The following is a 14,178-nucleotide window of genomic DNA, read 5'->3' on the forward strand; positions in this document are numbered from 1 at the left end:
ACGCACACACACACACACACACATCCAGAAGGCCCAGTGACATCATGGCATAATTGAGTTTACAAAGTTATATGCTAGCAAGTTAATTACAAATTACAAAGTCTTTATGTTGAAAATGTACATGTCAAATTATACATGTTACATAAAAAATATAAGGCAAACAAAACAAATCTAAACACATTGAATATGTTAATAATCAACCATTAACAAAATGAGAATTTGGTCCGATTAATTACTGTCTAACACCACAACATGCCGGCAGGAGACGCTACCTACACCTTAAGCTTTGTCACTAGGTCCATTGTTGATAAAGAATGTTGATTGGTGCAGCTTTAAATTAAGCCCAGTACATTAGATCATAACAGGTGACAACGTGACAAGAGTAGGGAACACATAGTCCCTCCACAAATATGCTTTTCATCAGAGGTCAGAGTTCAGCGCATCGGTGGAACAGCCAGTGTGCTTCTTGATTACATCAGCAGTGCTGCTATAAGACCAGCTGCCCTCCAGGTGATCCCAGAGTGAACTCCCCGCTGGTGCAAAGCACTGAATCAGCAGCTTTTTCTGTTATCTGATATCCTCTCTAACTCCGGCAGTCACGCCTTAAGAGAGAAGCGGAACTCAAGAACTCAAAGACCTGTCATGTTTGAGAAAGTTTAGAGATGAAAGAAAAAGAGATAGGAGGAAACATTAAAAGATAAGAGAAGGATCAAGAAAAAACGTCGAGTGGTCGCAGGAGCAACGTCTTCTCCGAGCCAAAGAAAATCAATAAGTGCAGGAGAGTCAACAGCGCGTGGGTGGTCAACGGCATGATTCAAGCTCATTAGCGCATCGTTTGACTGTTTGACCTCATACCCGGCCGTCCCACTCCCTCGGTTTTTGGCCTGTATGGTCGAACATTTGACAGAAGTTGCAGCGTTTGACACATTTAACTGCAGCGTAGAAACTTCACTTCAAACAGGGAAACACTATTGTCATCGCATTAGAGTGAATCAAGCTAAACTGAAGCTCACTTATTAGTCGCGTTTATTCTGTATCGCCCCGGGGAGGAAATTCACTTTGTTTTTCAGCTCCTTTCCAATATCCTTCAGAAGAAAAGCACTATATATATATATATCGTCAAACAAAGACACGTCCCAGTCAGTTTTCCCATCCTTCCATACAGTCATCTTAAAATTAAATTAAAATGACTGATGGCAACCAATCAATGGTGGTAATTTCAGCAAATGATGCAGCACTGTTTCAAACTGTAGTAAAGTATTGATTCAGCTGCAGCCTGCAGTAAGCCATTTATCTTCCATTAAAAACAATCTCTTGTAATTACCTTAATCTGCTTTTTAGAGCTCATGGCAGGAGAAATTATCTGGAGCTACTGTGTGCAACAAATTACCTGTCATTAGAATAAAATATATTAATGTATGCGCTCATCTTGAGCTTGAATATAACGCAGGAGGCCTAATGTATGCGCTCGTTTTCATTTCCCCGAGGATCGCCTCGATCACAGCGATCATAAAGATCAGCTTTTACAGTTTGGCTGAAGTGTGTCTTGGCTCAACTCCTGAACTCGAGACTCAGCGGGAATCTGCCGCAAATATACCTCCAAATATAATTTATACTTCGTGGTCTTATTATTGTAAGCTTGTGCATTTCAGTTCGCAGCCTGTGTTATAAGATACCAGGCCTGTGCTGGCACTCTTCAGGTTGCACGTTTCTGCACTCAGTTGCCTTATAAGACCAAATCTCTGCAAATCCAATGCAGATCAACATCTGTAATATAAGTCTGTATAAACCTTGGGAATGGAAACTTAGTAATGTTAGCATGATGTTATCGGGTCAGCATTATACGGGAGAGTATTAGGGAAAGGCATGAGGGAGGATTTCTGCTCTGTCTGCTCCTGGTTTGACCTCCATCAAACATCGATCTTCCATCCGAAACTGCAGCTTCGCTCAGATAAACTCAAACAGTTCAATTCCAACTGTTGCTCAGTAACAAGGCCATTTCCTTTGCTTTGAAATACTTACAGTAAAAACCTATATGTCAAATCATTTTGAAAAATAATTGCACAACATCATGTCAATATAAAGTTCAATAAGCGTAAGAAATCCCATTTCTTTTGTCCCTTGTTTAAAGAATGGCCTTTAAAGCGGTTGACCTGTGCGTGGCGGCCATTCTTTCAAAGATTTCCATCCTCTCTGCAGCACTATGGTCACCGCTGCTGCTAGTTGCTGCATTCAAACATCGATCCGACATCTTCTGACTAACATGTGAATTACGCTTTTGGCTTTGATAAGAAAACCACAGCCTCTCTGATGACGGTCGAGAACGCCCCCGGCCACTTGGAGGTAGCAGCCAAGATCTTTTGACAAGGTTAACAGATGATCAGTAAAGAGTGGCTCCCCGTGGCCCTCCCATGTACCCCCACCGCTTCTTCCTTCCCCCTCAGTATCAATCAATACCTGTTAACAAAAGCTCTGCGGGGCTCATCTCCACTCTCTGCACTCTTATTCATATTTCAGGAAGTTATTAGAGGGTGCCGTGAAATGTCAAGATCTTTACAAGGTAAATATGTCTCCGAATGTCACAGGGAGAGTCGAGGGGGGAGAAACTACTTCTCTTCTCAGAACGGCGAGCTGCTGACAGAGGGCACGAATGATTTCTCTGCCAGCGGCTATTTCACCGAGTCGTTTGTTTCTGCCATGTTTGCGTTCATATTGCCGTGGGTGTTTGCATTTTAATCGCGCCTGGTTTTTAATGCTAAAGGTACCTTTGAGATGAATAGAATATCAGAGTAGAGCTGGTCAGACGGTGGGGTGGGGAAGAGTTTGAAATGTAAGTGCATGTGCGAGGACAACTTCCTCCTTTGTAGAGCTCAGCTGCCACAGCAGCAGAAATAAACCGACAATCAGATGAGGAAATCCATACGCCGCCTCGCGCATCTCATCTCCGCGGCCGGTGCATCAAGTGCATGACAAAGTCGTGTCAGGAAAAATATAAATCTGATCAAAAGGACAGCGACAAACATGGTTCGGCCTGCAGGTAGGAAGCGTTCGGAGCAGGTTCCGAGTTAGAGCTCAGTTGCACGAGGGGCCTGTTGATCAGAGGAGAATCATGTCTCTGTATTTCTCTTCTGTGTTTTACACATCAGCAGTGACAACAACAACAGTCTCCACCACAACATGAAATGTGTATTTCTACCAGGGATCATGTCTATTTTTGAGTTGTTTGTTGTTTTTTTCCCTCCGTGCTCAACATCTGTGTGACGCTCCCGAGCGACGGCCCATCAGCGAAGCGGAGAGACGGAGAGGAAAAAGGAAGGGGGTGGGAAGGGAATGGTGGATTTTCAGGTGATGGTAGTCAACCACTGGGATTGTGGGTAATGGGGCTCTCGTGGGAAAGCATGGGAGCGCCGTTTGCCAGCTTGGTGATGTCACTGTGGCGAGATGAACAAGCACAATGAAAGATTCTTTTGACAGGAAGCAAGGAAGCGCAAGAGGGTTTGCGTCTTTCGGTGGTGAAAATGCGAGCGGCGACAGCTCCTGACTGACCTCGTTTGCCGTCGAGATGTCTGTTTTTCATGTGTGACAACGGCAAATTTACCAGCTGCTTTTCACTTTTCGCAACACGCACACGAGCCATCTGGGTAATTGCAAGGTATGGCAAAAAGCTATCCCTCTCATTTTGTTTACCACTCAGCTTGTTGACAGCAAAGACAAGCTCTGTCTGTGACTCCACTGCACGTCCCTTCCTTTAGCACCTCACAGTTCTCCATCCATCATCACTGTCTTATATTGTAACTCCTCTTATTTCAATTAAAGCACAGAGCGAGTCAAAGGACGCAATCGTCCGCGTTAATTGCAAGAAGGGCAAAATCTCCCAATTATTCTGTCTATTTAACAGCTTACCTCAGATCCTAAATTGATCCTTTTGGCATCTTCAATTCAAAAGGCCTTCATTTGCAACGCTGTTGTGGTTGGAATAAACCGTGTCATTCTGTCTCCTCTGGCTTTATGCTGAAGAGCACTGAGCAGGGATAAGGAAGAGCCGAGCTTCAAGAAGCAGAACAACACACCTCCTCTTACCTACCTACCGCCCTGCACTTACTGGGTTGTACTTGTAGTTTGTTCTTCTCTAAGATGCTGCAAGCATGTGCTGTGCAGGGATTTTTTAGTACCACAGTGCCACCTATTGACCAAACACTTAATTTAAGACTTAACAGTAAGATACGCAATGGATCATTTCATCCCAGCATTGTCTTTTTCAAGCCAAATCTGTCTGGTTTATATTTTATCTGCGTGCAAAACAAAGTTTATTCTTGCACTATTTCCTGTCTAGAGCGAATAAAGAAGATTAAACCACAAAACAATGAAAAGAAGACATTTAATGTCCCTTCTAAACATGTTCTGATGTACAGTAAAATGACAGAATTAGGTTATTCAGGCCACTTTACCCAAAAAACTAACCGATTTGTCTGTGAAAATGTTCAAATGTTTGTGAGGTCAGCAGAGAGGGGCTGGAAAGGAGTGAAGTCGCAGCAAAACAGAACAAAACTATTACATCTTTCATCATTTCCCACTCTCCTTTAACCTCGTTGCGCTGGTGGAGCTGAGGTCTAGACATTGTGGAAAGGCAATAGCCATCCATCATGTCCGATTATGCCGTTTAGATGTAATTGCAAACCCTTAAGGATCGCTCCGCCATCCTCATCCCTGCACACGTAGATGCACACACAAATACACACCTGCAGGGGAAAGAAAGGGTAAAGTATCACTGTTGGTGCTGCAGACAGAGAGAGGGGGAGAGAGAGAGAGAGAGAGAGCAGGCAGCCACCTCCATACACATTTCACAGACAATCAAATTAGAGCTGGCGTTCAATACATCACTGACAAATTGTTTATTAAACAAAAGGCTTGAATTGCAGCACAACTGAGAAAGAGTCAAGCGACGAGAGAGCAACGGGGGCTGTGGGAGTTTTATGACTGTACGTGCCCATGTAAGGAAGACCTTTCTGTGTTGCACAAACGCACCATTTATGTCCTTTTCTACAATAGCAGAGCTGTCATTTAACAATACACTGTGAGGATATAAACACCGGGATAAAACAATGTCAATGAGGTCATGAGCGGAGCATGGTACCACACTGTTAGTGTTGGAGGCCACCCACGCTCAAATGGCACAGTGAAGCACTTTGGTTAAGAGCGTCCACCATATGGTATGTTAATGTGCCCCGATCATTTGTTTCCTGTCATCTCTCGTAGTTAACATCGAGGACCCCACGGGTCATAGAGAGGCATATTTCATACATCGGATGTGGATGTGTACTAAGATGCATATGACCGTTACGCAACATTTATCATTTCATGGTTTCCCGTCTGAAAAGGCAATACAGTGGAATGGATCTCCGGCTGTGATGAAGTCACAGCAATAAATTCAAAGAGCTCCAGCCGAAGTATCGTCTCCAGTGATTTATTGGTGGCAGGAGAGGAGGTTTCAATAGACATTTTGATATGTTTCGACCTTTATTCTCCATTGAATTCACACATTCTTTAAATTTGAGATGACTTAAGAGCCACCGTTAAAACCTGTTACTCAAGAAATAGATTTTGACTTTAACGAAGGGGGTTGAAACTCAAGTTACCTGTGGGCCACTGGCCAGGTTGGTGTCTCCACTCGAGGAAATTGAGGAAATAGAAAATTGTCACAAAAATTCAGATGGCACAATACAACAACTTAAAAAGTTAGCGAGTTAGCACACAGCTAATATGTTCCACACATCAGATAACAGGAAAAATGAAAAGTTTGAGAGAAACTTTGGAGTCCATGATGTTAAAGGTCAACCCCTGATTCTCCCGCCGCTGCATTGTACCTCTTCACGGGGCTGATGACACCTGTCAATCAACCCGTGCTGAAGACCTTTATACCGTGACAAAAGCCGTTTCCCAGGCTATTGAGCGAGACAACAATCCTTTCATGAGAATGTCATGGATGTTGTGATAAAAAGGAGGTCAGCCGTGTGTGGAGTTCGACGATGTCAAAACTCTCCACTCGAGTGTGTTTGTGTCACTGTGGCTTTTTTTTCTGCTAAATGATACATCAGCTGTTATTGCAGTGCCGGGAGATCATTATCCCATTGGAGTGTGTGGAGGCAATGTGCAGATGTGCGTGTGGCTTTGTGTGTGGTCGGTAGGTGCTGTGGTGTGATGCATGTCTTTAATAAAAGTCCATTAGCTCTCTGCGTGTGTGTGTGTGTGTGTGTGTGTGTGTGTGTGTGTGTGTGTGTGTGTGTGTGTGTGTGTGTGTCTCCTCTGTGTATGAGCTGGTATCTGGGCGTACTTGTGTGTGTTCGTGCAAACAGAAAGTGTGTCCTTGTGTGGAGATGTGTCGGAAAAGGCCGCTGATGGGCCGTGAATCAGAGCCCAGCGTGCTGTTATTTCATGTTGCTCCCAACGGGACGGGCCGAGCACCAGCCGGGCTGCTGTCTGTTATCCCTCACCCCGAGGTTCACTGACCTCGAGCATGTTTTTTCTTCTTTCCCTCCTTTGTTTTCACTTTCTCCTCCCTTCCCCCTCACGCTGGGACTTCTTCATTCTCACTTTTTTCTTCTCACACTTCCACACATTTGCTCCCTTTTAAAAATTGCCAACATACCAAGATAGTTTGGCACCATAGCTAATGCCGTCATCTTAAAAAACACGTGCCAGGACATGTTCGTCGGAAATAACTCCCTGTCCCACGCAAAATCTATCAGCCGAATACTGACAAAACGCAAAGAAATCCGCCGGTCTTGAACGCTGCTCGCCCACCACAACAGCAGGCTATAACTAATCCATCTCCCACTACATGCTTTTAATGAGCCCCCATAACCGTTATCCGTATGGTGCAGTGTAGCGCGGGCCAAATCGAGCTGCTCCATGACTTTGTGCTGTCAGCAAAACGTGACAAGAGACGTGTGTGCATGTACATTTGTGTGTGTTACTGTCACTGAGCATCTGCGTCGTCAATGTGCCATCCTGGTTGACGATTTTCCATCTGGTAGACGTGTGTGTGTGCGTGTGTGTGGTGTGTAAACAGAGGAGGCCTACCTGCATCCTCCTGTCCCTGTCTGAAAATGTACCAGGGTTGTTGGAGACAGAAGCTGATGGGAGTGGCAGTGTGTGTGTGTGTGTGTGTGTGTGTGTGTGTGTGTGTGTGTGTGTGTGTGTGTGTGTGTGTGTGGGGAGGTAAAAACTGCCAGGCCCTTTTCAGAAACCCCCACAGGGGCCACATTAGGGCCCTCCCGGGGCCAAATTAGAGACAGCTAACCACGTTAGAGATCGGCAGCAGAGGGGGCCTGACTGGCAGGGATGGACTGAATTCACTCCAGCCTCCTGAACTCTCGCACACACACACACACACACACACACACACACACACACACACACACACACACACACACACGTCCTCTCTTTGTTTTGCCGCTGATCAGCAAAAGATAAAAGCCAGTTCCTGACAATCGCAGCCTCTCTGTTGGGGAGTCTTCAGGGAGATCCTGACAGAGAGGAAGAGCCGTAATGTATTCCAGCCTAGATTAGTGTGTCTGCATCAAGAGGAAGTGATTTAAACTAAATTAGCCTTTAGAAAAGGAGTTTCTTTAAATGAAATCTTATTATGCTATTTCTTCCATATGTTTTTACTGGAAATAGTTCCATGTGTATGTCTGCAGATGATAGTCTGTTTATGTGCAAAGGATCGTAAACGGTGATAAGAAATAAAGGAAAACGTCATCGTGTTTTTCAAAGAGTTTGGTAGGAAAGTTAAGGTTTTACATATATTATTGTATACTGGCTTTCTTTCATTCTTTTTTAAGCATTATTTTAAAGAACAAGGCTGCTAATATTTATAATGTCAACAAATATATCTATTTATCCTATATATAGATATATATATATATATATATATATATATATATATATCTATATATAGATATATATATAATATATCTATCTAAATATCTATCTATAAATCTAAAAATGATGCATGATGCACATCTAAAATATTAATATTTTCACCTGATGGCGTCATATATTATGACTTCAGTGCCACAACAAGCACATTTAGAATATATATATATATATATATATATATATATATATATATGTATGTATTTTTTTATTTAATTAAAAAAACCACAAGTGTAATTTTGTGTTTGAGAAATTGAGAGTGTGAGAGGTTAAACAGACTTTAAACATGTGTCTCACCAGTGCAAGATTCATAACAGGTATGTGTGATTGACAGGCCTGCTGGCACAGGTCCAGGACCCGCCCCCCTGCTTCCTGTCGCGCACACACACATGTATTAGGTGGTGGTGGATGATCATAAATCTGGGTTTTATGAGCCACCGCTGAACTCTGCAGACTGTTGACCGCATAGCCTTGACATTCAAGAGCGCGCGGTACGAAAAATAACCCGGGGTTTCAACTCCCTGAAAGCGTTGATTGATTTGTCTCATGGGGGCAGTGAAAGCCACTCACTGTTAGGGTCAGGCTTGTTTCTGTTTATAAAAGTCTTTGTTCATTACCATCATGACAAGTGGAGATTTGGCAGGCGGTGTTTGCCTTTAAAACATTGAAAGCTTAATATTTTTATAATACTTTCTCCATAGTGTTCCACACTGCACACGTGATTATTTAAATGTAATTGATTCTTTATGGAACGAGGCTTTGACATAAAGACAAGGTTGATTTTTTTGGCCTGCACAGCCAAGCAGTGAAAAGGAAGAGAGGAGAGATTGAATCCTTCAAGCTGGAATCCAATCAAGTGATTAGGAGTAGGTGTAACCTGAGCCAAGTTCTCTCCACTTCATTTTTGGTGAGAAGACAATAGGCAGCAGTGCTCTCTGAAAAAACACCAGAAGTTCAGGTTTTTGTGTGATAAGTTGTAATGGGGTTCGGAGAGGGGGTTTTGTTAGGGTTTGGGCTTCTTCTTTTAGGTGGAGGTCTTGGTGCTGCTACAGAAAAATGGTCAAACTTCAGCACCAATGAGACTCTGATCCAAACCCTACAAACACAAGTGACGGCAAGTATCCAGCTGCCAACATCACCGCAGACAGCAGTTCATCAGTCAAACCTGACGGAGCACGGAGATCCGGTCCGTTCTCCTGTCACGTACCGGCTCAAAACCTACCAGCTCAGGAACCCGGCTGTCGGCAAACAAGAAACGCCGCAGCCTATTGTGGAGCCGAGGCACTTTTCTGAAAACGAGGAGGGATCTGAGGACACGCAGCTGACCCCAGAGCAGCTGGAGCCAGAGGAAACCGTGCAGGAGCTGGTGAAACTGGAGTTTCAAGGCCCGGATCTGAACCCACCTGTCAAGGCAGAATCAAAGGTATGACCTCCATGCAGCCTGTTTGATCTTCCCCACCGTTCTAGATTCAGGTGTAATTAAATTTGAATGATGTTCCAGGTGCTGACTCTGGTGATAGAGCAGAGGGTACCTGTGCCAAACGAGAGCGTGGCAGCACGCTGTGACGAAGATGAGGTCACCGTGAAGGTCAAACAGCACTTCTTAGGTAATGGTTACTTGTTTTGTTTTGATCCTTGTGGGGGTTTCATTTGTCCACAGTTCCTGAATTGGAAAATGTAATGGAACAGTGAAGATGGGACACTCAGTGCTGATTACTGCAAATGGCACAGACTACGGACTGGGCGATCAATAATATGTTTCCTTTTATTTCTTCACTCCGAGAAGAAGCATTCTGCAGCCCGATCGGTGCTCAAATGTTGACTTTCAGTGATGCATTAAGAAAGCTTTTTATTTGTCCTGTGCCTGAACCCCCCACTTGCTGTGAGTGTTATTGACTGGATGAGGAAAAGAAATGGCCTCAGGTAATGGTCCCGATTTAAGCTGCACCTTCTCCTCTTTGTTCCTAGGAAACGGTCAGTTGATCCGTCCAAGCGATCTGACCTTAGGGGGCTGCGCCGCAGTAGACACCACTCACCACATCATGCACTTCCAGACGGAGTTGCAGGGCTGCGGCAGCACAGTGACGGTGTGTGTGTGTGTGTGTGTGGCTCTCTGCCTCCTTTAGTGTCCATCCACTCTTGTGTATTTGAAGTAACCGTTTTCTTTCCCCTCAGATGACCGAAAAAGCCCTCATCTACTCCTTTATTCTGATGTACTCTCCAACACCCATTGGCAACACCTTAATTTTAAAGACCAACCCTGCTGAGGTGGTAATTGAATGCCACTATCAAAGGTAAAGTCTCATTAGTTGGTCTTTCCTCCCTTGAATAAATAAAAAAAGTAATAATAATAATAACTAATGTTTGAATTTAACTGGGTGAACCCTGCAGAAACTGTTGTCATATTTACCTCCACACATTATTCTGACTCCCTCTAGTGAAATGTCTGTGCGTCCTGTAATTGTCCTCACAGGAGGCTTTATGTGAGCAGCGCCGCTGTGAGGCCTAGCTGGATGCCGTTCGCCTCCAAAATGTTAACCGAACTGCAGCTACACTTCTCCATGCGTCTCATGACAGGTGGGGAACAAGGGTACACAAACCGACAAACCTTGAGCTGATGTTCTGCCAGTTTAAAACTATGATTTGCGCCAGGCGGTTTGGCTAATTTCCCCAGCGACTGGTGTAATTGCAATCACTTTTAAGGCCTCGCAGACGTTGCCGCGGCTGTTAAAGATGCTAAACAGTGACTTGATAAACAGGGTTTGGAACTTTTGATGCATGGTGATGAGCTGAAATTACATGCCTTGTGGGCTGCGGCTGACTTAACGGGGTCACTCGCACAATAAAGTGATCAATAAAACAGCTGATTATGCTTTGTAATTAATTCCAACACTGCAGACAGCGACTGCAACAAATTGTTTATTTGAAAAGAATCTTCTGTCATTTGTTTATTCGAAACTTAGCATGAAGTTATGAAAGTTTTTTGCAGGCACAGATGTTCATCTGTAATTAATTTATTGTACTTTTCTCTTATTGCTGCAGTACCTTTTTTATTCTATTCCCTGCTGCTGCACTGACCCACTCGCCCCCACAGGCGTCATTTAAATTTCATCTAACTCGATTGATGTCGCCAGCATTACTTTTCCACTCATATTTTTTTTTTTTCTTCTTCTGTATTTAATTAGAGGACTGGCAGTCGCAGAGGCCTTCCAATGTTTACTTCCTGAGTGACGTGATGTACTTTGAGGTGGCGGTCCAACGGGGTTACCATATTCCACTGAGGGTCTTCGTGGACAGCTGTGTGGCCACCAAGACCCCCGACCCCGAATCTCTACCCAGATACGCCTTCATCAGCAACCATGGGTGAGAAGCTAAACATTCAAGAGTCTGCGAGTCATAATAATCAAGATTTAAGTTCAGTTGCACATCATGCAGTACCTAGTAAGAGCATTTATTGCCGGCCTGTGTTTATGCCTGTGTTTTGCCATATAAGGTGTTTAGGCGATGTTAAGCTGACAGGAGCCAAGTCTTACTTCATGCCGAGGAGCCAGGAGGATAAACTTAATTTCCAGCTGAAAAGCTTCAGGTTCCATCGAGATCACAATAATTCAGTAAGTATGACATGTGTTTATACGGGTTTTAGAGTTCTTGAATCACATAGTCACACGTCTGGTTCTTTTTACCTTCCCTGCATTTAATATTCAAGCAATCTAATCTTAATGTGGCCATGCAAAGTGTTCCTTTCACATTCCTTTTGTGTTCTGTTAGTGTCTTACGTGCTAAGTTGGCACGTAATGTACACATTAGAAAGTGTTGTTTGATGGCTGTAATACCCTCAGTTGCTGCCTGTGCTCAGCTCGAATACTTTCCAACTGAGGAAATGAAAGCCCTCTCAGGTAACGTTAAACTGAGTGACTTAATATAGATTGATGAAGCCAGAATGGAGCTTTGCCATGAATATGAGACAGTATCAACCTTTTTGTGCAACTGTACAATCAGAGCTTTGGATGAATATAACATTTCTGCATCCCAAATGTTTCCAACAATCTTCAAACCCGGAGAAAAGACTCATTCTAGTCGAGGTGACGGTCCGTTTCTGTAATGGCGACGTTCCCCCTTTGTGCATGCATCAGTGTTTGTCTGCTAGAGGCGATCATAAGTTGACTTTACATCTCCCATGAGCCCTTGCTACTTCACGACACCACCCAACTCTGTCTTTTGGTATTGTTTATGATTGAGAAAGTGTCAGAATTAACCTTTTAAATTAACTTTGATCATTTTGCCATTGAGGTTTTGGTGCAAAACAACTATGAACATGTATAGACCAAGAAAGTGGAAAGAAATGCCATACACTATGATTTCAGCTGCAGTTATTTTTGTTTAACAAGTAGGAAATGGAGCTGAACATCAGTCTTTTGCTGTCCTCAGCTCTACATCACGTGTCACCTGAAGGCAACAAAACTCTCCGCTCCCATCGACTCGCAAAACAAAGCGTGTTCGTTCTTGACTGAAGCAAACAGGTTTGCTTACTTTCTTTAATTTGACTGATTTTCTGTTTAAATACTTATTTCCCCCGTTGCCATGACTGTAATGCTATAAGAAGATTTATCCAGCCTCTGTAACGGACTATATTCTTGGCTCTGGACAGATGGGTGGCATCAGGTGGAGACAATAAGGTGTGTGACTGCTGTGAGAGCAGCTGCAGTGAGCAGAGATCGAAAAGAAGCCTTGCAGCAGATGCTGGTACAGTTTACACAAGCAACACTACATTACACTCCTGAGCAGTTCATACTGAACCAGGGGAGACATTTTGGGTATCATAATGTTTCAGTACAAAAAGATGTGTCCATCTGAATGGTTGTGAAGTAGTCTCACCCAAATGATGCAACAAGGAGTGAAATATAAGCAGCCACAGACTGCCAGAGGTTGCACCCATATTTAGACAAGCTAACGTTCCTTCCTTTGGCACACATGCTGTTTATTCATCTTTTGGAGGATTGATTTTGAGCTGATCCCTTTTTTTAATTGTCAACAATCAATCAGTCGTATAGTGAAAGGTTGGATCATCTGGCTAAATGCGCTAAGTAGATAAATTTTTTCCTATCGTGCAAATGTTGGTCTTGCAGGGCTTCTGCAGTGGGAGGGGACAGCGGCCCTAGGCCCCGTCCTGCTGGAGGAGAACGTCCTGCTGGAGGAGAACGTCCTGCTGGAGGAGAACGTCCTGCTGGAGGAGAATGTCCTGCTGGAGGAACTGACGGAGCTCCAAACACATGACGTGATTGAAGCAGGTAAGAAGGCACACGTGAAAACATAACTGTGTACTGCTCTTGTATGCTAAATGCTGTGCCTTGGAGCCAATGATATTTGTCTTTTGCTCTCCATCCTCCCTCCTCAGCCTCATATTCATCCATGGCCCTGCTGTGTGGAGTGGGTGCAGCGCTGGCTGTGGTGCTGCTACTTGTCATGGGTGCTATCATCTGCAGCAGACAGTACAAACCCTCAGGACAATTTGTCTGTACCTGATTTAGGACAATAAAACATTAATAACGAAGCCTTATGTTTCCTTTATTCTTTGCGTGGGAGAATATTGACATAAATCCACCATCTTGGAGTCAATAATGACAGTTTTCTTGCTTTTGAGAGAAGCTTTCCTGAGTTAAAATGACATTACATTCTCTTTATTTGTATCTGTACAGTGTGTTTACTTTGTTTCCTGCTCACTATATTCCAGGTTAAGTGTTGTAGGCCTGCCAGAGTTAAAAGGGTAAGTAGTGTCCAGCCTTGCAGAAAATGACCCACTCATAAAATGTATGCTGTGTACACAACCAAGCACTGTGTATATTGCTCTATCAATCAGCAGGCTTTAATACTAGGCCGGGGTTTTACACTGTTTTTGAGGCATGATGTAATAAATGAATGCTTTGCTTAACATCGTTACGTTTTCATAATGTTCAGGGGCGTGTCTGGTTCATTTCCTCCGTTACCGTGCTTTGTGGGTGTGACTTTTTATGCCAATGTCGGTACCATACATATCCAAACAATGTGTTTTTATGATCAAATTGTGGCAGCATCAAAAGAGAACTCTTCATAGATGTAGTTTTGCTCTCAAAGTGCACCAGATTGATTTAACCTTTTATGATTTTTGCCATAATCGAGCGGCCCTGGTGACCTATCGGCGACCTTTATATACACGCATCAGTGTGAATATACAATGCAAACAACGTGATGCAAGTGTAAAGG

At 43.7% G+C, this 14,178-nt stretch overlaps 1 protein-coding gene across 2 annotated transcripts; it reads left to right on the plus strand.

Moving 5' to 3' along the window:
• The first annotated feature begins 8,471 nt into the window (after window positions 1-8,471).
• LOC115019814 (zona pellucida sperm-binding protein 3-like) lies at window positions 8,472-13,490 on the plus strand. 2 transcript variants are annotated; one of them, XM_029449450.1, is made up of 11 exons: window positions 8,472-9,361; window positions 9,440-9,545; window positions 9,907-10,025; window positions 10,114-10,232; window positions 10,412-10,515; window positions 11,124-11,301; window positions 11,432-11,549; window positions 12,367-12,458; window positions 12,587-12,681; window positions 13,056-13,226; window positions 13,334-13,490. In XM_029449450.1, exons 1-11 carry the CDS (start codon window positions 8,918-8,920, stop codon window positions 13,459-13,461), a joined length of 1,674 nt encoding a protein of 557 aa, XP_029305310.1. In that variant the 5' UTR covers window positions 8,472-8,917; the 3' UTR covers window positions 13,462-13,490. The 2 variants fall into 2 exon arrangements, with proteins under 2 accessions (XP_029305310.1, XP_029305318.1); XM_029449458.1 differs by having other exon boundaries at window positions 8,480-9,361; window positions 13,065-13,226.
• The last annotated feature ends 688 nt before the right edge of the window (window positions 13,491-14,178 follow it).

This window comes from Cottoperca gobio, chromosome 2 (genome assembly GCF_900634415.1).
Source record: "Cottoperca gobio chromosome 2, fCotGob3.1, whole genome shotgun sequence".
Classification (NCBI taxonomy): domain Eukaryota; kingdom Metazoa; phylum Chordata; class Actinopteri; order Perciformes; family Bovichtidae; genus Cottoperca; species Cottoperca gobio.